The 24,171-nt window shown below is 38.6% G+C and overlaps 1 protein-coding gene across 1 annotated transcript in view; it reads right to left on the bottom strand.

Moving 5' to 3' along the window:
- The window catches only part of TTC29 (tetratricopeptide repeat domain 29), a 260,760-nt gene that overhangs the window by 101,036 nt on the left and 135,553 nt on the right, over positions 1–24,171 (bottom strand). Inside the window, exons 10-11 of the mRNA XM_069558624.1 lie at positions 15,099–15,222; positions 6,946–7,174 (exon numbers count right to left, since the gene is read on the bottom strand). Coding sequence (XP_069414725.1) covers positions 6,946–7,174; positions 15,099–15,222 — 353 coding nt within the window. The remainder of the gene's footprint in view (positions 1–6,945; positions 7,175–15,098; positions 15,223–24,171) is intronic.

The following is a 24,171-nucleotide window of genomic DNA, read 5'->3' as shown; positions in this document are numbered from 1 at the left end:
TCTTCGAGATGGGAATACCAGGCCACTTTACCTGCCTCCTGAGAAACCTGTATGCAGGTCAGAAGCAACAGTTAGAACTGGACATGCAACAACGGACTGGTTCCAAATTGGGAAAGGAGTATGTCAAGGCTGTATATTGTCACCCTGCTTATTTAAATTTTATGCAGAGTATACCATTGCCAGGAGAAATATCGACCATGATATGCAGATGATATCACCCTAATGGCAGAAAGCGAAAAGGAACCAAAGATCCTGTTGATGAAGGTGAAAGAAGAGAGTGAAAAAGCTGGCTTAAAACTCAGCATTCAAACCCACTCCAGTATTCTGGCCTGGAGAATTCCACAGACTGTATAGTCCATGGGGTCACAAAGAGCTGGACATGACTAAGTGAGACTGTAGGGGTGATATCAAATTTAGGGGCTCACAGATAGCCACAGACTAAAGTGCATCAAGAGGGGATAATGATGAGCAGAGAGGCAGGTGTGTATAGGACCTGGAAGCTTCACAAACAGTGGGGAAAATGTTGGAGCTGAGGAAATACTGACGGGAAGTATGACATAAGGTTGATGATGGTAGATGAATTGAAAGGCTGTAGATAAAATGGTTAACTAGGTTTAGCAACCTCAGCAGTGCCAACCAGGGAGAAGTTAGATTTCATGTGATATCTGATATCTAGAAACTCCTTTATTATAAATTTTAGCAGAAGGGTCAAATAATACACCTAGCATTTAGACAGCTACTTGATATAATAATAATAAAATTACCTCTTGTGGAAACTCTCAGAAACCAGGGTTTATGGGGGAAAAACAACAGATAAAATGCTCATGAAGATTTAGATTGTATTTTTTAAGGACTAGAAAATACCTTACTTATTTAGAAGATGCTCTTATGACAGAACTGTGGTCGGTTCCAGAGGAATCTTATAATGACCTATTTTGAACCTGAGATAACAGGCTAAAGAGACTTGAATCTTTTGCCAAAAGTCACAAAGCAGATTAATGCTCAATGTGGTATTAGGACCCAGGTCATCAGATTCTTGAGTAACAGTCTCTCTCAACGATACTAAGCTGCCAGTAGGTTGAGCATTGATTGAGCCATGGTTTTCACTAGAATCTTTTTATGCGTCATGTTTTTGAACACATGATTGGAGAGAGGTTGCAACGGGTCATCCTGGGTGACCACAGGATGATATAAAACCTGCTTGCTGACTTTTTGGCTAATTTCATAACATCTCCCTCCAGAAGTAGCAATCAAAGTATAAGAGAACATGAGACACACATGTGAGTGAGTGTGGCTTTTTCACATTCTTTATAATGGATGAAGTCATCAGTGAAAAATAAAAAAAAGGATAGGGTGAGAAAATGTGGCTTGACATTAAACCAAGAACCACACATCAAGCCAACACAAACCAAGGCTGGGAGACAATTTCAAGCTTTTTTATTGTTTTCCTTTAAGAATATTAAATGATTTATAAAACTAGGATGATAGTTCTGGCAACTCGAGGAAACCTTCATGTGCCTTTTTGTAGAAAACAGTATCTTTACTGACTAGCCAGTGTGTTCATCTATTTCTATGCTGAGGATTCGTATCCTATTTACCTGACATAATCTACACTTGGTTACAATAAGAATGTGCATGAAGACCACGCTACTGATATCATCAGTGAAGTGCCCAACCATGTTTGCTTTCCAGGTGGCACTAGTGGTAAAGAACCTGCCTGCCAATGCAGTAAACACAAGAGACTCGGGTTTGATCTCTGGTTAGATCCCCTAGAGGAGGGCATGGCAACCCACTCCAGTGTTCTTGCCTAGAGAATCCCATGGACAGAGGAGCCTGGTGGGCTACAGTCCACTGGGTCACACACAGTCAGATATGACTAAGGTGACAGCATGCACAATCACATTTCTAGGTTAACAGTTGTATTAAGTTGGATAAAGAAAGCTTGGGCTTCTGTGTCACTGCTCCTCATTGGGGTCTGTGATCTCCAAAAGGCAAGATGAATTAGCTTTTCATTAAAAAAAAATTTCATGATGGTACAGATACTAGTTCTGGTGAGGAAAATAAACTATATTGTGGAGAAATCAGCAGAAATTCCTAGATTAAGCTTTCCAGAGTCAAACGATTCCTGTTGCTTCAGATTTGAATAATTCTATTGAACTGTAATAAAATTTGAATTCCTTCTAAATTCTCAAATTTTGGAGGAGAATCTCTTCTTACTTTACTATTGGTAGGGGAAGGAGGAATGCGAAATCATTCCCACCATAATCTTAAATGTATTAGAAGAGTATGGAGGTGTCTATATTTGCTATTTTCCCTCTGAAAGACACAGAGATGAGAGGTGATTCTGGTGAATCGCTGTTCTATTTTATCTAGAGACCCAAGTGCTCTCACGGCTCTATTCCCTTAGGAGGTCATGTTCCTTTGCTTAAAAGAATATTGCCTGCTCTGTGAGCTAATGATTTGTTTGGAGGATGTAAGTCTCAGAGGTGAAGATAACCTCACGGCTTTTATAATGTATCTTTCAAATCTTTGATCTGCTTTTTACTGAATACCTGGGACCCCTCAATAGCAAGATTAAAGACGCCTCTTCAGAGAAGAAAGGCAAAATTTGAAAAACTAAAAGCTCCTCAGATTTCCAAATAATATTTCTGCATTCCTTAATTTTGTCAATATATTGGTGTTATCCTCCATTCATGTCATAATTGGATGGTAAATCAAAAATGAAGTATTGGATCATTATAGTTTTTTCCCCCATATTTTCCAAGGAGGCACGGAACTACAAATCTTGTTTTCAACAGTAGTTAATACAAACTAGCTCATACCGAGGGCATACATACACACTTTGAATTCCATTTAATTTGACAAATATTTACTTGGTACCTAGTAGGTGTCAAACATGCCTTCTTTTGTAGAGAATATCAAGAATCTGAATCTGATTTCAAGAGACTCTTACTCTGATCAGGCAGACAAGGCAAATATAGAAACGGCCATGATAAGATGCAGAATATGACAAATGAAAAATACTTGGAGAGAAATGGATGATATTTAATATGAGAAGAGAGAGGAGAAACAATATTAAGTGAGAAGAGAATGAGGGAAGATCTCAGTATTTGAGAAGGACCTTTCAAGGTGGTGAGATTTCCCTGGAGAGGGCTGGCCTTAGCTGAAAGTAAGGCAATAATAGGGTTATGGTGTACATATAGACAGTGGGGATAGGTGGTCAAAAAGGTTGAGAAGCTTGTATTTAACTTGTGAACAGGAATGACTCCATGAAAATTTTTAAACAGAGCAAAGACAGAATAAAAAAGAGTTATGGTTTAAGAAATAATTTTGAAGCATTTTTAAATTTTAGTGGAGCTTCCCTGGTGGCTGAATGGTAAAGAATCTGCCTGCCAATGCACGAGACATAGGTTCAATCCCTGGGTTAGGAAGATCCCCTGGAGAAAGAAATGGCAACCCACTCCAGTATTCTTGCCTGGGAAATCCCATAGACAGAGAAGCCTGGCGGGCTTTGGCCATGGGGTCGCAAAAGAGTTGGACACGACTTAGTGACTAAAAACAACAAAATTTTTGTGTAAAACAAACAAGGTGTTTGATAATGTCCTACAGGTTTAACGTACAAACAAAATAGCTACCACTAAAAATGTTGACTATACCAATAGTATGTGAATTCTCATTTGCCATGAATCTAAAAGATTATTATTTTTCACTTTTATAATGATATAGCTCATTCAGGCATAAATTTTTAGTTTTGGTCAAATGAATCAATAAGGGGGTATAATTTTATAGAGTTATAGGGAATTTAATCTTCTCTACCACATGAATACCTGAATTTTTACTGTCTGAATAACACTTTTTATTTTTTTATTATGGTAACACTGCTTTATAACATAAGTTGCATGTGTAGAACACTCTGTTTTTACTTCTGTATTCTTTGCAGCATGCTTACCACCAAAACTCTAGTTTTTGTCCATCACCATATGGTTGATCCCCTTCACCCATTTTGTTTCCCCACCTCCCCTGCGGTAACCGCTATTCTAGGACTTCCCTGACAGCTCAGTCAGTAAAGAGTCTACCTGCCAATGCAGGAGATCCAGGATGGGTCCTTGATCCCGGAAGATCTCCTGGAGAAGGAAGTGGCACCCCACTCCAGTGTTCCTGCCTGGGAAATCCCATGGACAGAAGAGCCTGGTGGGCTGCACTCCATGGGGTCACAAGAGTTGGACACGACTGAGTGACTAAACCACCACCACCAACACCAACAACCACTACTCTGTTCCTGTATCTATGTGTTTGCTTTTATTCATTCATTTTGCTTTTTGTTTGTATTTTATATGTCTAAACAATATTTTGAAGTGCATTTTTGTTTGCTCTTAAGCTCTTTAGAACACAACATGCCCTTATAAAAAATGGGGAGATAAAATGTAAAAAGAATAGAAACACAAATAGCTTTATAGACTAAAGCAAAGCAAAAGAGATTTTTAAAAAGCCAAAAATAAGACTGCAATAAATGAACACATGACTGATCTGAAGCTAGTTTTGAGGAGTATATATTTTTTCATGATTATCATTGTGTTGGTTATAGTTTATCCCAACTAAATCTGAAAATGTGAGTAACTCAACTTATTTTGCACCAAACCATTCGTCAAAACAAGTAATCTAATAAATGGATCATAATTTCACTGTTGTAGCTCCTGGGCAGAAAAGGTGAGAGCCTAAAGGGAAGATAATTCAAAACTACAGAACAGGTGCCCAAATATATGACAAGACAACATCCTGAATAAGCAAAGTATTATGTGAAAGTTAACTGTTGACTATAAATATTTTTTGAGCACTTGAAATTGCACATTGAAATTCAGCAAGCCATCCACTTCTGAAGATTTCATCTTGCTTCCTCTTACTGTGCTTCCATTAAATGAGACCTTTCCTTATTTTCTACCTAGAGGACAGATAGTCACAAAGCAGTATTCTATTGATGTAAAAGAGTCAATAAAATTTCTTTGTGCCAAGTTTACTACTATTTATTACTTATTCTATGGAGGAAAGAAACAGCCAAACAAATGATTGTTTCATGTAAATGACCTAAGGGGGAAAAAAAGAGTACTAAATAGGAGATACTGAGCAATTCCACTGCTGAAAATATAGCCAAAAAAAGCACTCATTCAAAAAGAACAGCCCAATGTCCATATTGGCATTATTTACAACTGCCAAGATATGGAAGCAACCTAGGTGTCCATCAACAGATGAATGGGAAGGAGAACAAGTACCCCCTGGACACACACACCACACACACAGGAACAATACTCAGGCATAAAAAAGCATGAAATTTTGCCTTCTGCAGCGTCATGGGTGGACTTGGAAGGCATTCTAAGTAAAGTCATATAGAGAAGACAAATACCATATAATATCACTTACATGTGGAATCTAAAAAACACAACAACAAACTAGTGACTAGTACCAAAAAGAGGCTGACTCACAAATACAGAAAATGAACTACTGATGCCCAGTGTGGGGCAGGGGCCACAAGGGGTAGAGGAGTGAAAGCTACAACCTATGGGGTGTAAGAGAGACTCAGGAATCTATGGCACAACAAGAGGAACACAGCCAATATTTTATAAGTGCTTTGTAACTGTAAATGGAAAGTAACCTCTAAAAATTGTGTAAAAAGTTAAAATACAGACAGGAGATGCCCCTTTACATTATGAAATTTTGACTTACGATTTGATTTGAGTTCCCAAACATTTAAAATATTTTGCTTTAAAAATCTGATTTACAAGCAAATAGTTACGTAATGCAAAGGTCTTTCATAGGCAGCATTTTAAAAAATTGTTTAAAAATCCTAAAGTTCTTAAATGGGGACTAAAACTCAGTTGAGTTGATATATAAAATCGACCCTTACACCCACTTATTTGTTTTTAATAGACTATTCTAATTATCACAGTCTTGTGATTATGTAGGAAAAAGTAGGATTAAGAGAAATTATTATCAAGTATTTTGTCAATTAATAGTCACAACTGAATTAGAGAAAGATAGGAAAACTATCATAAGAAAAGTAAGAGTATAATACTAATTAGCGTCTATATACACTTGCTCTTGTCAGTAAGGTACAACACTGAACATTTTTAAAAACATAAACCTATTTCATATTCCTTACAACTGATCAGTACATACTGTTGAGTATTTAAGATAACTGAAAAAATGGTGATTTGTCAAGTTGAATAAGTCATTATCACTATTGTATGCTTTCCTTAAACACTGAAGTTACAATATAGCATGAAAATGCATTCAACATTCACATAGTGATGAATAAACCAAAATAAAATCACCACTAAAATTAAAATCGCCAACGGTTGAATAAACTTTTATAACGAAAATGACTCAGCCATTAAGAATGATACAAAAATCTACAGTGTTCTCAAAAAGCAGAGAAGTTGTGATACATATATACAATGGAATATTACTCAGCCATAAAAGGAACAAAACTGGGTCATTTGTAGTGATGTGGATGAATATAGAGTTTGTTGTACAGAGTGAAGCACGTCAGGAAGAGAAAAACAAATATTGTATATTAACACACATATACAGAATCGACAAAACAGGTATGAATGAAACTAAATTTGCAGGGCAGGAATAGAGATGCAGATGTAGAGAACTGAGCTGAACACAGTGGGGGAAGGAGACACAGTTGGGACAGACAGAGAGCAGCACTGACGTACATACACCACCATGTGTGAAACAGAGCTGGTGGGGAGCTGCTGGACAGCACAGGGGGCTCAGCTCGGTGCTCTGTGATGACATGGGCGAGGCGGAAGGGAGGGAGGCCCAAGAGGGATGGCATACATATATATACTTTCAGCTGTTTCATGTTGTTTAGCACACAACGTTCTAAAGCAATTATCCTCCAATTGAAACAAACAAACAAACAAACAAAAAGCAATGACTTACCAGAAGTTGGATCAGGTATCATGTCGCTTCTACTCTCCTTCCATGACAGCAGGCAGTCAAGGCTGGTGAGGTCTGCAGATTCTATACAACTGTTAACCATCAGCATCATTTGATGAGCTTTTGCGATTCCGTAATGAACTTTAGTTTCATCCATCAGAGATATGTTCATTATGTCTGCTGTTGTGTGGAAAGCTTGCTGAAAGTATTCAGAAGCTTTGCTATAGTGGCCCTAAAGATGTAAGAGAAATATTTTTCTTAATTTTTATTTTACTCTTCCACATATCTGCCCACCGTGGCATGCGCCACACTAATCTTTCAACAGTTTTAGCAGTTTATCTTCAAGAAGAAAGATGACAAGCAGGATCTCTTTTAGAGTAAGTTTTCTTTTAAAAGTTGTGACTACTAACCATGCAATATCTTAAAATTAATTCACCAAGAAAGGAATATCAACCGGGTGGAATGCTATTTCAAAATATAACACAGGGTTTTTTTGGATCCTTTTTTTGACCACATTCTGAGGCATGTGAGATCTCAGCTTCCCAACCAGGGATCAAACTCACACCCTAGGCAGTGGAAATGCAGTCTTAACCACTGGACTGCAGAAGAAGTCCTCTAAAACAGGATTTATATGAGAATTAGATTTTGTAATTAAGAAAATATAAAATTGTATCAAATACATTTGTATGCCAATTAAATAAATTATATGATTGGAAAATAATATCAATATTGACTATGAAAATAAAACTACTTAAAATTATAAATTGTTCTGTTAGATATCAAAGATATGGGACAAAATAGATGAAAATACATGACTAGACCAAATGTTTCTATTTTTAAAACCAGAGAAGTATAACTATCTAATTATTGTTCTAGCTATCATCCTGAGCTTTAGGCTGTTCATTTTTTCTTAAAGTCTTTATTGAGTTTGTTACAATACTATGTCTGTTGTTTATGTTTTTGGTTTTTTGGTTGAGACGCATGTGGGATCTTATCTCCCCGACCAGGGATCAAATGTGTAACTCCTGTACCAGAAGTGTACTAGAAGTGCAAGTCTTAACCACTGTACTGTTTCAGGTGGTAATATCAATTTCGAAGAATTATTCATAAATAAATAAACATATATTTGAATTTCCAGAATTATTTTGATATATTATTATGTTGAAACGAGCTCATTCATCCAATGAACAGCTATTATTTGCCAGGCCCATGCCAGGCAGTAGAGATTCAGCAATGAATAAAGTTTATACAAGCAGGCAAGCTTACTGCTAGTGAAAAAGTGAAAGTGAAAGTCATTCAGTCGTGTTCCACTCTTTGTGACTCCCATGGACTTCTCCACGGAATTCTCCAGGCTGGAATACTGAAGTGGGTAGCCTTTCCCTTCTCCAGGGGATTTTCCCAACCCAGGGATTGAACCTAGGTCTCCTGCATTGCGGGCAGATTCTTTACCAGATGAGCCACAAGGGAAGCTCTACTGCTCGTGGAAGTATTCATTTATTAGTATTCTAACTTTTATTAGGCTTTTTTTTTTTTAAACAAATGCTTTCTCGCCTAAATACGTCTATATTAGGTAATCATTCTTCCATCAAATTGCGCCTAGAGTTCAATCTTGAGACACACATACCTGTCATAAAACTGCTATCAACCTAGATTTCTCTAGTTTAAAGCTCTCTTAAGTAATACAATATCAATTCTTCTCTGATGCAAGAATTTTTACACATACCTTTTTAGAGCAAGGTTTCATTAGTGTGCTTTGTAATTCCAGATTTTTACTCTTTTAATCCCCTCTCCAAAGGTTCTGTCCAACCCTCCACAGTTTCTGTTATCAGTGAATCCTCCTATTCTATTATAAAATTCAGGAGATTCCAGTAATTAATCCTGGTAATCCCAAATATGAGTTTGAGGATATATAAGTGATATATAGAAATGAATTTATGCATCTCATAAGTGCATTTTATTGGAAGAAACAACTTCATTTAATGTTAGAAGTATCAGTAACAAGCATTTAGTGGGCAATTTCAGGACAGGATCTTGATGACATCATAGACCTTGAAACAAAACTTGCATTATTACACTATAAGAGAATTTTCATGCATTATTGTGATCCTTCTTAGTGTCTAAATTTTCATCACTCTGTCCAATGAGCAAGCTCAAAGTAAATGGGCATTTTCTTAGTACAAAGGAGGAATCATTTCTTACATATTTTCCTTACCATGTTACTGTTGGAACTACCATTGTTTTAATTATGTGATTATGCTCTGACCTCATTAGAGGATAAAAGATCTCATAAAGGGTCCACATCTATTTATTTTCCCTAAAATATTCTCACCTGACTCCTTTACATTGATGGTATATTTTGAATTAAAAACCAGTCACATCAGGAGGGTGGGATGGGTGGTCCATCTTCTATCATTATACAGCAAAAGGTAAATTAATCAGGATGTTTTTAAGATGTGTTAACTTTAATTATAATAGCACTATAATAATTAGAGAAAACTGTATATTTCCAAATAGAGTTTAATATTATAATTGTGGTCTTATAAATAATATTATTTCTTGGAAATCACTGTTAAGAATACAATCAGAGGGACTTCCCTGGTCAGCCAATAGCTAACGCTTTGTGTTCCCAGGGCAGGGGGCCTGGAGTCGATCCCTGGCTGGGAACTTGATTCCACATGCCGCAACCAAGAGTTCAAATGCCATAGCTGAAGATCCCGCATGCTGCAAACTAAGACCTGGTGCAGCCAAATAAATTAAATAAATACTGAAAAAAAACAATTAGAATATATTTCATGAATAATATAGAGCCAGAAAAGGTATGACGAGGGCTGTTTATAGAGGTCCTTAAAAGGTAGACTGACAAGGATCAGCACTGTTAGAGTTGCTTTTAAAGATTCAGCGTGATTTTTCAAAATGTCAAAATACTAGACAAAAATGAAGCAGAAGCTTGGAATTTTAAAAGGGACTACTTACTCTCAACTAGTATAAAATTGGTTACAAATTTATGGATCAATTCAATGAACTCATGTATTTTTGTTCACAAAAATATTTTGAACTCTGTGCCAGGTACTCTTCTAGAAATCGGAAAGAAATTTTAAAAGGGCAGGCCTGTTCTCTGTTTTCATTAAGCTCGCATTCTAGACACATTCAACAAGAAGAAAAACATCATAAACAAGAAAATGATGATAAGTGCTGCATGGCAAACTCTAGTCACACGAAAGGGTGAGCTGGTGGCTACTTTTATTAGGCTGCCCCAAGGAAGACCTCTCTGAGGATGTGGCATTTAGCTGAGTTCTGAGTGACAAGAAGCCAGCCATGTGAAGTTCTGCTTGGGGAGCTGTCCACACAAAGCATCCTGGCTAAGGCAAATGTCCTCAGGTAGAAATCAGCTCAGCATATTTGAAGAACTCCTTGAAAGTCCCTTTGCCTGTGGTGGAGAGGATAAGGAAAGAGGAAGGCAATGAAATCAGAGACTGGGGGTGGGGGAGAGAATGCATCTCATGCAGACTTTCCAGACAGGGTGAGGATTTATATTTATGTTCCCAGAAGCCTGAGAAGCAATGGAAATATTTTAATACAAGAAATAACATGATTTTATTTACATGAGTGCGTGCTAAGTCACTTTAGTAGTGTCCGACCTTTTGCGACCCCAAAAGGTGGTGACTGTAGCCCGCCAGGCTCCTCTGTCCATGGGATTCTCCAGGAAAGAATATGGAGTGGGTTGCCATGTCCTTCGCCAGGGGAACTTCCTGATCCAAGTATTGAACACACATCTTTTACATCTCCTGCATTGGCAGGCAGGTTCTTTAGCACTAGTGCACCTGGGAAGCAATTTTATTCACATTTTGAAACAATTACTTGGGCTTCTGTGTGCAGACTGGATTAGATGGAGGAGAAATGGCAAAAGAGGTTCAGAGCTTACTTCAATAGTACACATGAGAAAACATAGTGTCCGAACCAGATGTGGGTCATCTGGAGAGAGGAGGGTGGATTTGAGGTGTGTTTTGGTGGCAGGAAGGTCAGGGTTTGCTTCTGGATTGGATACAAAGCAGGAAGGGAAAGAAGAATCAAGACTATCCAAACGAATGGCTGGAGCAGTGGAGCTGATGGATAATGGTTGTCATTTATTGAAACGTGGGAGCCTTGGGAGAAGTAGGTCAAGGGAGGGAGGAAACATACAAATCTGAGATGTCTATTAGGAGACATCCAGGGAGAGATGCTAGGGGACAGCTGGCTTCACACGTCCTGAGTCCCAAGGCGAGATCAGAGTTGGAGATATACATTTGGATGGTATTTAAAGCCATGGGCCTATCTGAGGTCAGAAAAGAAGAGTTCACAGATTGAGAAGAGAAGTTTGCCTACAGAATGCCTGAATAGTATTCTATCCTGCTTAAACACTAAGTAGGGAGAGAAACAGAATTTAGGGAGAAAGATGGATGAGTTGAGTTCAGTTTTTAATAGGTTATATTTGAAGAGATCTAAGTGAAGATGTCAAATAGGCAGTGAGAATGAGCCTACATGAAGGAGGGAGACCTGAGTTTGAGAAACTAAGTTAAATGCTACTGTGTATCCAATATATGCCAGGAAACATGTACATATTTTTAAATTTCTCATCCTCAGATAACCAGTCTTCAAGGTGTCTTGTTACTGATATATGAAAGAGAGGAAACTGAGGATGAAAGAATTAACTTGCCCAAGGTCACAGTTAAGAAACATCTAAGGGCAGATTCAAAGTCAGGTGGGCAAAAGTTGGTATAGTTCCTCTGTCCTGCTATAGTTTTATTCAAGGAAAAGCTTAACATTAATAGATAGTGTGTGTTCCAAATAGCTTGTGAAATTGTTTGGGTAGGATAACTGGAACAAAGGCATTTAATACAATTAGGAAACATTTCTAAGCAACTGAATAGCAGATATATGAAATAATGTTTTTAATGAAATAATGCTAATAATGATTGATGCTTTTTCTAGGAAATGGCTTTTTAGGAGTAGGAGGAAATTTAGGATGCTGCAAAAAGACAAGGAGAAGAAAAAATAACTATCACTTAGTTCTAATCCACTTAGCTATATATTTTCAAATCATACTTTTAGAGTAATGATTTAGGGTAATGATTTGACATCTCAGACTCAGCCTGAGAAGTCATCAGTAGATTTTCTGACTTGAGAAAATACCAGCAGAGAATCACAAAATTGCACAAAAACGGAGCATAACATTAATAATTTTAGTTTCAAAGCTTTGTCTTGAAGTCTGTGATGTCATAAAAACATTACAGTATTACATTCTCAATATTACACTGTGACTATTTACTACATTAAGATAAAAGCAATCACAAAGGCATATGAATCTACTTGTATCATTGAAGGTATGCATATTTGAAGAGAGGATGATACCTAGAATCTTCCAAATTTTATAACAGAATAGGGATACACTGGTAAAAAATATCAACTTTTGTACTTGACACAGCCTCTGGATATTATTCATTTCTAGCTTTAGATATTAAATTCTTCTTCAAAAATTACTAATCAGAGAATAAAGTACATGTGGATAAGATACTCTTGGTAAAAAATTAAGAAAATGTGAGTATAAAAATATGGCATGCATGCTAAGTTGCTTCAGTTGTGTCCAACTCTGTGCAACCCTATGGACTGTAGCCCGCCAGGCTCCTCTGTCCATGGGATTTTCCAGGCAACAGTAGTGGAGTGGGTTGCTATGCCCTCCTCCAGGGGATCTTCCTGACCCAGGGATTGAACCTGCATCTCTTACGTCTCCTGCATTGGCATGTGGGTCCTTTACCACTAGTGCCACCTGGGAAGCCCTTACAAAAATATTACCCCTCAGATATGTTTATGCCTTTTACCTTCCTTATGCTTTCTGTAATTGGGAAAATACAGGCTGATATTCTATGTCCACGTTATAGTTAAAAAAACACACAACTGTATTCTGGGTATTGTTTGGTAGGAGGGTGAAATGATTTGTGCTTTTTGCACCTCTCTTTTGAAGGACGATCCTTTTAAAAAGGTAAGACTACACATGTTTTGGGACTTCTCTGGGGGTCCAGTGGTTAAGACTTTGCCTTCCAATGCAGGGGGTGTGGGTTTGATCCCTGGTCAGGGAACTAAGATCCCACATGCCTCTCGGTCTTAAAACCTAAAACAAAGCATTATTATAACAAATTCAATAAAGGCTTTCAAGAAAACTGTCCACACTCTTCTCCATCCCTCCCAAAAGACTACATATATTTATTAGGAATGTCAATTCTGCCACCCTAGGATAAGCTTGCCCATTAGATGGTGAGCTACACAAAGGCATAAGCGTTGACTCTTGTTTTCATCACTATATCCTGAAAAAGTACATAAAAGGAAATACAAAATCAGTGATACAGGGTCACCAGAGGCAGAGAGCAGAACACAGAGACTGGCCGGGCAGGCATCCATCAGAGAGAGAACCCTGGGGGTGACACATGGGCGGGAGCACAAAGAGGGGCAACAAAGTGGGGAGAGGGGGAGGACGGTCACGGGGGCCAGAGTGGTTTCATAAAGACAGGGCCAGCGGGAGGCAAGCAAGTGGGCAAGGGAGAGGATGGCCACAGGGGCCAGAGTGGTTCCAGAAAGATGGCCGGCAGGAGGCAAGCAAGGTGGGTGAAGGAGGAGGAGAGGAGAAAGGGTGACAGCCAAGACAAAGGGGCACAAAACATTATTACTGAATGAGAGGACAGGGAGAAGGCAATGAGCCAGGGTGAGCAAGAGAGAAGGGTGTGAAAAGAAATGAGATGCATGTTTCCCACTGTAGAAACTACATATGGTAATTTTATTCATTCAAATTGATTTCAAACTCTTACTTTCTTAATAAAAAGTCTAAATAATTCTGAAATGATTAAAATCACTGACATGGCAAATGCAGTGGTTCAGTGGATGAGTCTGAATACCACTGCCACCTAGAAGCTTGGCGAGCTGGGGTAGGTTACTCCAGCACTCTGAGCTTGGAAAAAAGGTAACCGTGTGATACTATGTGAGAGCAACAGTTAGAAGCAGACATGGGACCACTGACTGGTTCAAGATTAGGAAAGGAGTATGACAAGGATGTACATTGTCACCCTGGTCATTTAACTTCTACGCAGAGGGCATCATGTGAAATGCTGGGCTGGATGAAACCCAATCTGATCTGGGTTTCATCCAGCAACCCAACATTGCTGGCAGAAATATCAACAATCTCAGATATGCAGATGATACTACTCTAATGGCAGAAAGTGAGGAGGAAATAAAGAGCCTCTTGAAGACGGTGAAAGAGGAGAGTGAAAAAGCTGGCTTAAAACTCAACATTCAAAAAACAAAGATCATGGCATCTGGTCCCAACACTTCATGGCGAATAGAATGGGAAAAGGTGGAAACAGTAACAGATTTTATTTTCTTGGGCTCCAAAATCACTGCAGACGACAACTGCAGTCACGAAATTAAGACATTTGTTCCTTGGAAGGAAAGCTATGACAAACTTAGATAGTGTATTAAAAAGCAGAGACATCACTTCGAATATTACAAAGGTCTACATAGTCAAAGCTACAGTTTTTTCAGTAGTTGTACTGGAGAGAGTTGGACCATAAAGAAGGCTGAGTGCCAAAGAATTGACGCTTTTGAATTGTGGTGCTGGAGGAGACTCATTAGAGTCCCTTGGACTGCAAGGAGATTCAACCAGTCAATCCTAAAGGAAATCAACTCTGAATATTGATGGGAAGGACTGACACTGAAGCTGAAGCTCCATTACTCTGGCCACCTGATGTGAAGAGCCAACTTATTGGAAAAGACCTTGATGCTGGGAAAGATCGAAAGCAAAATGAAAAGGGGGCAGCAAAGGTGAGATGGTTAGACAGCATCACCGATTGAACAGACTTGAGTTTGAGCAAACTCCGAGAGATAGTGAAGGAAAGGGAAACTGGGTGCGCTGCAGTCCGTGGGGTCACAAAGGGTTGAACACGGGTGAGCAGCTGAACGGCAGCAACAACCTGGAAGAGGAAGAAGTAACAGGCATTTCCCTTCCCAGCCACTGCCTTCTGCATTGACTAAGTCCTGCTTTCCTGGGCTATTCTGGACAACATACTATGGGAAGATGAGGATCAAATAAAAACAGAAGTTTAAAATTATGCAAAGAAACACAGTATGCTCACTTTTTCGTTGTAGATGTCCCCAAGCATTGTACTTGCTCTCACAAAATCCAGGTTTTGAAAGTTGTTTCTTGCAATTTTCATAACTTTTTTCAAGTATTTGACTGCTTCTGCCATCTGTCCTTGGCTAGGAAAAAAAAAAAAAGAAACCATGAAAGTCTCGTCTCATTTAATATCACATTAAGAGAAGATTTCTTTGTGTCTTTGCTTTAGAAAGTGTTAAGACAGGATATCCTGATATGATAATGAAATGTAGGGTGTAAATTTTAAAAACATGTAGCTCATCTTTGATAGAGTGTACAGTGAGTTAGAACGTGAGCCTTTAAACTTATGGATTACTGGTAGGATTATAAAATGGTGTCATTGCTTGGAAAAACAACTTGTCAATTCTTCAAAAAGTGTAATAGTTACCATATGACCCAAGAATCACACTCCTATGTATATACCCAAGAGAAAAGAAAACACACATTCACCCAAAAACTTGTACATAAATGTTCATATCAATAATCGTGATAATAGCTAAGAAGTGGAAACAATCCAAATGTCTATCAATTGAAGGGATAAGCGAAATGTGCTACATTCATACCACAGAATGTTATTCAGCCATAAAAAAGAATGAAGTAGTGATACATGCTGCAACATGGATAAACATACTAAATGAGAGAAGCCAGCTACACACAAAAAAACCCACATATGATATGATTCCATCTATGTGAAATGTCCAGAAATGCAAATCTACAGTGGCTACCCACTCCCTGGAGAGTTCCATGGACAAGAACCTGGCAGGCTACAATCCATGGGGTCCTGAAGAGTCAGACATGACTCAGCAGCTAACACAACAATGATAGAAAGCAAGTTAATAGTTACTAGAGACTGGGGCGATGGAGGCGGGGAGGGGGTCTTGGGTAGGGAACTGGGTGTGGCTGCTAACAGGTGCAGATTTCTTTTTGAAGCAAATAAAATGATCTGAAATTAAGTAGTGGTGATGGTTGCACAACTCTGTGAACATACTAAGAACTACCGAATCCTAAAATTTAAATGTAAAATGTATGCTATATGAATTACATCTCAGTAAAGCTGTTATATTTTTTAAAAAATAAAACCTCTAAAAAGGTTGAAAATTTATACATTCCTTTTCAAATTAAACCAATTCTTTGAGATGGAGGCATATGTGATTCATAAAATATTTGCTGGAGGTATTAGAAAAAATATAATGAAAATAGAGGATTGTTAAATCTCTTAACCAGGATTCAAGAAAGGAAAGATAAATCCCGGAGACGGAAGGAGCCTGGCTCCTGGCATAAGCTTCTGGTAAATGGCAAGAATTTATATAAACAAGAAATAAGACCTAATTTTCATAAGTCACTGAGATGTTGGAGACTGTTGCTACTGTTGCTGCTGCTAAGTCGCTTCAGTCGTGTCCGACTCTGTGTGACCCCACAGATGGCAGCCCACTAGGCTCCTCTGTCCCTGGGATTCTCCAGGCAAGAACACTGGAGTGGGTTGCCATTTCCTTCTCCAGTGCATGAAAGTGAAAAGTCAAAGTGAAGTCGTTCAGTCATGTCCGACTCTTAGCGACGCCATGGACTGCAGCCTACCAGGCTCCTCCGTCCATGGGATTTTCCAGGCAAGAGTACTGGAGTGGGGTGCCATCACCTTCTCCAATGAGTAAGAGCTAAACAGTAAAGGATAATAACAAGTGGAAAGGAGCTTCCCTGGTGGTTCAGTGGTAAAGAATTTGCCTGCCAAGTGGGTTCGATCCCTGTGTTGGGAAGATCCCCTGGAGAACCCACTCCAACTATTCTTGCCTGGGAAATCCCATGGACAGAGGAGTCTGGCAGGCTACAAGCCACAGGATCGCCAAAGTCGGACACAACTAAGCGACTAAACAAGTGGAAAGGGTCTAAAAATCTCTTTAAAAGAGCCAATTATTTGAAAGTCAGTCTAAAGAGCTAGTTGTCGTGATGTCTTATGTGAAGAACACTTGGGGGCCCATGAGATCAAGAACAAAGGTGAAAAATCCTTGAGCAACCAATGAAAAAGACATTAATTTGTATAAACAGCTCCATCCAAGGTATCATATGCTGTGAGCATTTTTTTTTAATTTTTTTTTATTTTTAATTTTTTTAATTTTTTATTTTTTTTATTTTTTAAATTTTAATATCTTTAATTCTTACATGCGTTCCCAAACATGAACCCCCCTCCCACCTCCCTCCCCATAACATCTCTCTGGGTCATCCCCATATAGATGTAGCTGAAGCTACCTTTAACAACTCAAGGGACATTTAACTGCTGATTCAAAGACTGCTGACTCAAAGACTGCTGATTCAGAGCCATAAAGATTTACAGGCATAACATTGCACACAAGGCCAGAACTGATTTCAAAATAATGACTCCAAATTAAGCATCCTGAAAAAATTCAATATCTTTTGAATATCTGACATTTTGGGGGTCAATCCCTAAAAAAGAATGATGAATCTAAGATGATACACAAGTCCATTGTTAAATCACTCAGAAATATTGGAATTTTTTCTTGAAGCGACAAAATCCAAAATTCAGAGGTTTTTAAAGTAACAGGAAACACCGTCACTGTACCCCTCAAAGGAGCCTAACAAAGGGAAACCCCTACTCCTGCATGTCGCTGAATTCCTAGAACCACCTTTCTTTGCTTTCACAGGTCAGCAGTTACCAGTGAGCATCTGTGCTCTGACCCTTAATAAATAACAAGATGAAATTCTGAAACTCAGAGCTTGTTTTGCGATCTTGCATGAAAATGTGTTTGTCACTCAGACATGTCCAACTCTTTGCAACCCCACTGAATGTAGCCCACCAGGGTCCTCTATCCATGGAACTCTCCAGGCAAGAATACTGGAGTGGGTCGCCATTTCCTTCCCCAGGGGGGTCTTCCCAACCCAAGTATTGAACCCAGGTCTCCTGTATTGCAGGCAGACTCTTTACCATCTGACCCACCAGGAAAGCCCAAGAAGGGCATTTCTTTATGTTTATACGGCAAAGATTTACTCAGAGGAGATCCAGATAGGGTGGTATCAAATATGGCATATGGAGAAGTTTTACTAACAGCTTTTTAAATTATTACAACTATAGAAAAATTCAGCAATATTAAAACCATATTTCATTGATTCTAAAACACACATTTTCCCATATTTTAACATTCCCTAAATTGAGATCCCTCCCTGAGAACAGGTGACATCTTATAGTTTTTCATAGACAGGAGTGGTCAAGTCATCGTTGTTACTGAACTTGTCCATGTCTTTTGACATGACTCATGATGGTAATGCCTTGATCCTTCTGTTGACAACTACTTAATGATAATTTCAGAAAGAAATATGAGGACTGATTGTTTTCTGAAATCCTGGAAGATAAGAAAGTACCAGCTTCAAGACTGGCAGATTGGTAACCCATGACTTGGAAGAAATACTGAAAGCAGGGGACACTGGAGCCCTATTTGAAGAAAGGCTACATAGCACCAATGTTCTTGATGACATAAAAAAGATATGGATGAGAAAAAAATAGTGACAATTTGAGTTTAATGGTGATTCAGAAGAATTGGACTTTGAATGCAAAGATGTTCAAGGAATATGAATTTACTTTGTTTATAGTTTCTTTTTACAAGAATTCTCAAGAATCATTGTAAAAATACTTATTGTGAATGAGTCTAAAACAGCTCTCTTATTAAGTGTAAAATACAAATTCTAAGCAAAAAGAAAGCATTATGTCACAGTTTAGTTGGAATATTTTTATTTATTGGATATGTACAATGTGTAGTCCAATAGGAAGAATGTTAGATTCAGTAAAATCTGAAAATAAAGCTACTTGTTCAGTATAACGAATTCAGTTAGTTCACTGGTTAATGACTTTTTGATTAAAAATGTCTAGGAAGTGTGAAATTCACATTGAATTTATATGTATATACATGAAACGACTAGGACATAATGATATCAAACAACTCTAAAACTGGTCTAATTATTTATGGTTCTAGCAAATCTCTATCTGAATTGACTCAACTTAATTTTATGCAAAAGTTAACTTACCCAATTTTTCATGTTTCTGTTTATGTCATGTGTGTATAGCCATAAAGCGATGAAATATCCAACACTGTTCCATTTGTATGTTGGGCATCAAAATATTAACTGTTCTCACTTTACACATTCATTTGCAAAATGGCCTTCATTTTCCTGGTTGCAGTTAAAAGAGCAAAATCTAACATTCACCCAAATCTCTGAACAAATAGAACTCACTGTAGAATCATTTCTTCCATGAGTGTCTATAATCAATAATTGATGAGCTATTACTATATGTAATAAATAGTTGGAAAAGCACTTCTTGACAAGGTAATGTAAAAGATAATATTTGATTATTAGTGGTAAGGCCTTGAGATCTGTCACACCAGAAATGGTCATATATGGAATAAATAAGTTAATGCAAAAACATTTTATACATTTAGAATTTTCATAAAATAATCCCATTATTATATAATGGGGTGTGTGTGTTAGCATCACCATTAGGAAAATTAAATTTGTTTGGCTTCTTCACAAATCAATTAAAATGAGTAAGAAAATTATGTTTATACCAAGGAGGAATTATCTAAGATTAGAACTCTTATTCACCTTGGAAAAAATGTCAACCTGCCTTGAAACATTGACTAAAATGAGCTAGTTTATCTAAATGCTATTTTTCTGTGATCTATATGGAAATAAACACAGCAGCTCTGAGGAAAAACTGCATATCATTAATCCACAGTCTTTGATCTATACTAAACATTTAATAAAACTAGTCTTTAATGTCAAAAGAGAGGGGTGAATCATATGGTATAGGAATTATATCTCAATAAAGCTGTTACAAAAAAAAATAAAACCTTTAAAAAGTTTATAATGGGTGAATGGTAGTTTGTTTTTGCAAGTGTCCCTCAGCAGTGAAATCTGTATCACTAAAGTCACCTAACAGTTTTGCCAAGAAAACACACCGGTTATAGCAAACACCAACAACACAAGAGAAGACTATACACAAGGACATTACCAGATGATCAAAACCAAAGTCAGATTGATTATATTCTTTGCAGCCAAAGATGGAGAAGCTCTATACAGTCAGCAAAAACAAGATGGGGGGCTGACTGTGGCTCAGATCATGAACTCCTTATTGCCAAATTCAGACTGAAATAGAAGAAAATAGGGAAAATCACTAGACCATTCAGATGTGACCTAAATCAAATCCCTTACGATTATACAGCGGAACTGAGAAACAGATTCGAGGGATTAGATCTGATAGACAGAGTGCCTGAAGAACTATGGGCAGGTGTTGGTGACACTGTACATGAGAAAGGGATCAAAACCATCCCCAAGAAAAATAAATGCAAAAAGGCAAAATGGTTGTCTGAAGAGGCCTTACAAAGAGTTGAGAAAAGAAGAGAAGTGAAAGGCAAAGGAGAAAAGGAAAAATATACCCATCTGAATGCAGAGTTCCAAAGAATAGCAAGGAGAGATAAGAAAGCCTTCCTCAGTGATCAGTTCAAAGAAATAGAGGAAAGCAATAGAATGGGAAAGACTAGAGATCTCTTCAAGAAAATTAGAGATATCAAGGGAACATTTCATGCAAAGATGGGCACAATAAAGGACAGAAACAGTACGGACCTAACAGAAGAAGATACTAAGAAGAGGTGGCAAGAATACACAGAAGAACTGTACAAAAAAGATCTTCATGACCCAGATAACCACGATGGTGTGATCATTCACCTAGAGCAAGACATCCTGGAGTGCTAAGTCAAGTGGACCTTAGGAAACATCACTACGAACAAAGCTAGTGGAGGTGATGGAATTTCAGCTGAGCTATTTCAAATCCTAAAAGATGATGCTGCGAAAGTGCTGCTCTCAATATGCCAGCAAATTTGGAAAACTCAGCAGTGGCCACAGGACTGGAAGCGGTCACTTTTCATTCCAATCCCAAAGAAAAGCAATGCCAAAGACTGTTCAAACTACCACACAATTGTACTTATCTCACATGCTAGCAAAGTAGTGCTCAAAATTCTCCAGGCCAGGCTTCAACAGTACTTGAATCGTGAACTTCCAGATGTTCAAGTTGGTTTTAGAAAAGGCAGAGAAATCAGAGGTCAAATTGCCAGCATCCACTGGATCATCGAAAAAGCAAGAGAGTCCTAGAAAAACATCTACTTTTGCTCTATTGACTACCCCAAACCTTTGACTGTGTGGATCACAACAAACTGGAAAATTCTTAAAGAAATGGGAATACCAGAACATTTGACCTGCCTCTTGAGAAATCTGTATGCAGGTCAAGAAATAACAGTTAGAACCGGACATGGAACAACAGACTGGTTCCAAATTGGGAAAGGAGAACATTCAGAAAATTAAGATCATGGCATCTGGTCCCATCACTTCATGGGAAATAGATGGGGAAACAATGAAAACAGTGACAGACTTTCTCTTCTTGGGCTCCAAAATCACTGCAGATGGTGACTGCAGCCATGAATTTAAAAGATGCTTGCTCCTTGGAAGAAAAGCTATGACCAACCTAGACAGAATATTAAAAAGCAGAGATATTACTTTACCAACAAAGGTCCATCTAGTCAAAGCTATGGTTTTTCCAGTAGCCATGTATGGATACGAGAGTTGGACTATAGAGAAAGCTGAGTGCAGAAGAATTAATGCTTTTGAATTGTGGTGTTGGAGAAGACTCTTGAGAGTCCCTTGGACTGCAAGGAGATCAAACCAGTCAATCCTAAAGAAAACCAGTCCTGAATATTCATTAGAAAGACTGATGCTGAAGCTCAAACTCCAATACTTTGGCCACCTGATATGAAGAACTGTCTCATTGGAAAAGACCCTGATGCTGGGAAAGATAGAAGGCAGGAGGAGAAGGGGATGACAGAGGATTAGATGGTGTGATGGCATCACCGACGCAAAGGACATGAGTTTGAGCAGGTTCCAGGAGTTGGTGATGAACAGGGAAGTCTGGCCTGGTTCAGTCCTTGGGGTCACAAAGAGTCAGGCATGACTGAGTGACTGACCCAAACTGAAAGTCACCTATGCAGGTGCATTCTCAGTCATTCAGCTGTGTCCGACTCGTTGCGATTCCAAGAACTGTAGCCTGTCAGGCTCCGCTGTCCATGGAATTTCCCAGGTGTCATCCTGACCCAGGGATCCAATTTGCGTCTCTTGGGTCTCCTGTATTGGCTGGCATGTTCTTTAGCACTGCACCACCTGGGAAGCCCCAATGTCATCTATATAAGTAGCAAAATGCTTAGAAAGACAAACAAGTTCTAGTAGAGTGCTTAGTATATATTAGGTCTTCGTATATTTTTGAATAAGGAAATGGTTGAAAATTTGAGATGGGAAACATTTATGTAGTACACAGAATTGATGCCTTTGAACTGTGGTGTTGGAGAAGACTCTTGAGAGTCCCTTGGACAGCAAAGAGATCACCAGTCAATCCTAAAGGAAATCAGTCCTGAATATTCATTGGAAGGCCTAATGCTGAAGTTTAAGCTCCAATACTTTGGCCACCTGATGCGAAGAACTGACTCATTGGAAAAGACCCTGATGCTTGGAAAGATTGAAGGTAGGAAGAGAAGGGGATGACAGAGGATGAAATAGTTGGGTGGCATCACCAAGTTGACGGACATGAGTTTGAGCAAGCTCTGGGAGTTGGTGATGGACAGGGAGGCCTGACATGTTGCAGTCCATGTGGTTGCAAAGAGTCAGACACGACTGAGCGACTGAACTGAACTGAACTCATGGGCAATTTCTTAATCATGTACCACTACCTATTATGTATGTACTAATTCCCATATGCACATGCCTGACACATCTATATTTCTAGCCCTGATTTCACCCTCTATTTCCAATTGTCCAGACATAGTTGGTATGCTAAGGAAAACAGTTCTTTCCAAGTGATATCATCTAATGATGACACCAATGGCATTTTTGGGATTAATCTTCAGGAAACCGCTTCATAGTGGAGTGATACAAAGCGTTCACAAGTCATTTAATGTGTTTTGCTCTAAAAATGGGGTTACTCTCAGAGATTATTTTCTATGTTTTCTAACTGTGTCTCTAGATCAGTTTGGCTATTTTGAAAGATCAAGCCCACCTCTCCATCTATGATGTTGAGTAGGAGCTATTCAAAAGGACATCCCACGAGCTCAGAAAGAACTTCAAAAGAGTTTAATTTTTAAAAGACAGTGGCAGGATTAGAGGTATAAACTTGCATAACCTCCAAAGATTTGTTGGGAACAACATCCATTTTCATAGATAAGCTGTGGTATACTTGTAAAACTAAATTAAATTGCTTTAAAATCATGGTATGTGCTACGGTAAATGGTAGAAAGATCTAAGCTTGAATCCCAGCTTGGCCTCTTAGATAAATAACTTTGATGACATCTGCATTATTTCTTAGCTTCTGTGTCCTCATTTTTGAAATGGTCATATGTATTGTGAGATGAAAAATTACATATATGGATAGCTTGGCACACAGTAAAAATTCAATAAATGATAGCTCAGATGGTAAAGAATCTGCCTGCAATGTAGGAGACCCAGGTTTAATCCCGGGGTTAGAAAGGTCCCCTGGAGAAGGAATAGGCAACCCACTCCAGTATTCTTGCCTGGAGAACTCCATGGACAGAGGAGCCTGGTGGGCTACATACAGTCTATGGGGTCACAAAGAGTTCATGACTAAGCAACTAACAGACACACACCAGTGTTATTATTACCTCTCAGTAAAATAAAAAGCTATCAGACTCATAGCTCTGCTGTTACTGTTACTGTTAAGTCACTTCAGTCGTGTCTGACTCTGTGTGACCCCACAGATGGCAGCCCACCAGGCTCCGCCATCCCTGGGATTCTCCAGGCAATAACACTGGAGTGGGTTGCCATTTCCTTCTCCAATGCATGAAAGTGAAAAATGAAAGCGAAGTCACTCAGTCATGCCCGACTGTTAGCGACCCCATGGACTGCAGCCTACCTGGCTCTTCCATCCATGGGATTTTCCAGGCAAGAGTACTGGAGTGGGGTGCCATTGCCTTCTCCTACGTGGTATTATTTGTCAA

The sequence above is a fragment of the Ovis canadensis genome, chromosome 17 (assembly GCF_042477335.2).
Source record: "Ovis canadensis isolate MfBH-ARS-UI-01 breed Bighorn chromosome 17, ARS-UI_OviCan_v2, whole genome shotgun sequence".
NCBI classification, from domain to species: Eukaryota; Metazoa; Chordata; class Mammalia; order Artiodactyla; family Bovidae; genus Ovis; species Ovis canadensis.
Note: the sequence above shows the minus strand (reverse complement) of the source record. Positions and strands in the feature narration are given on the sequence as shown.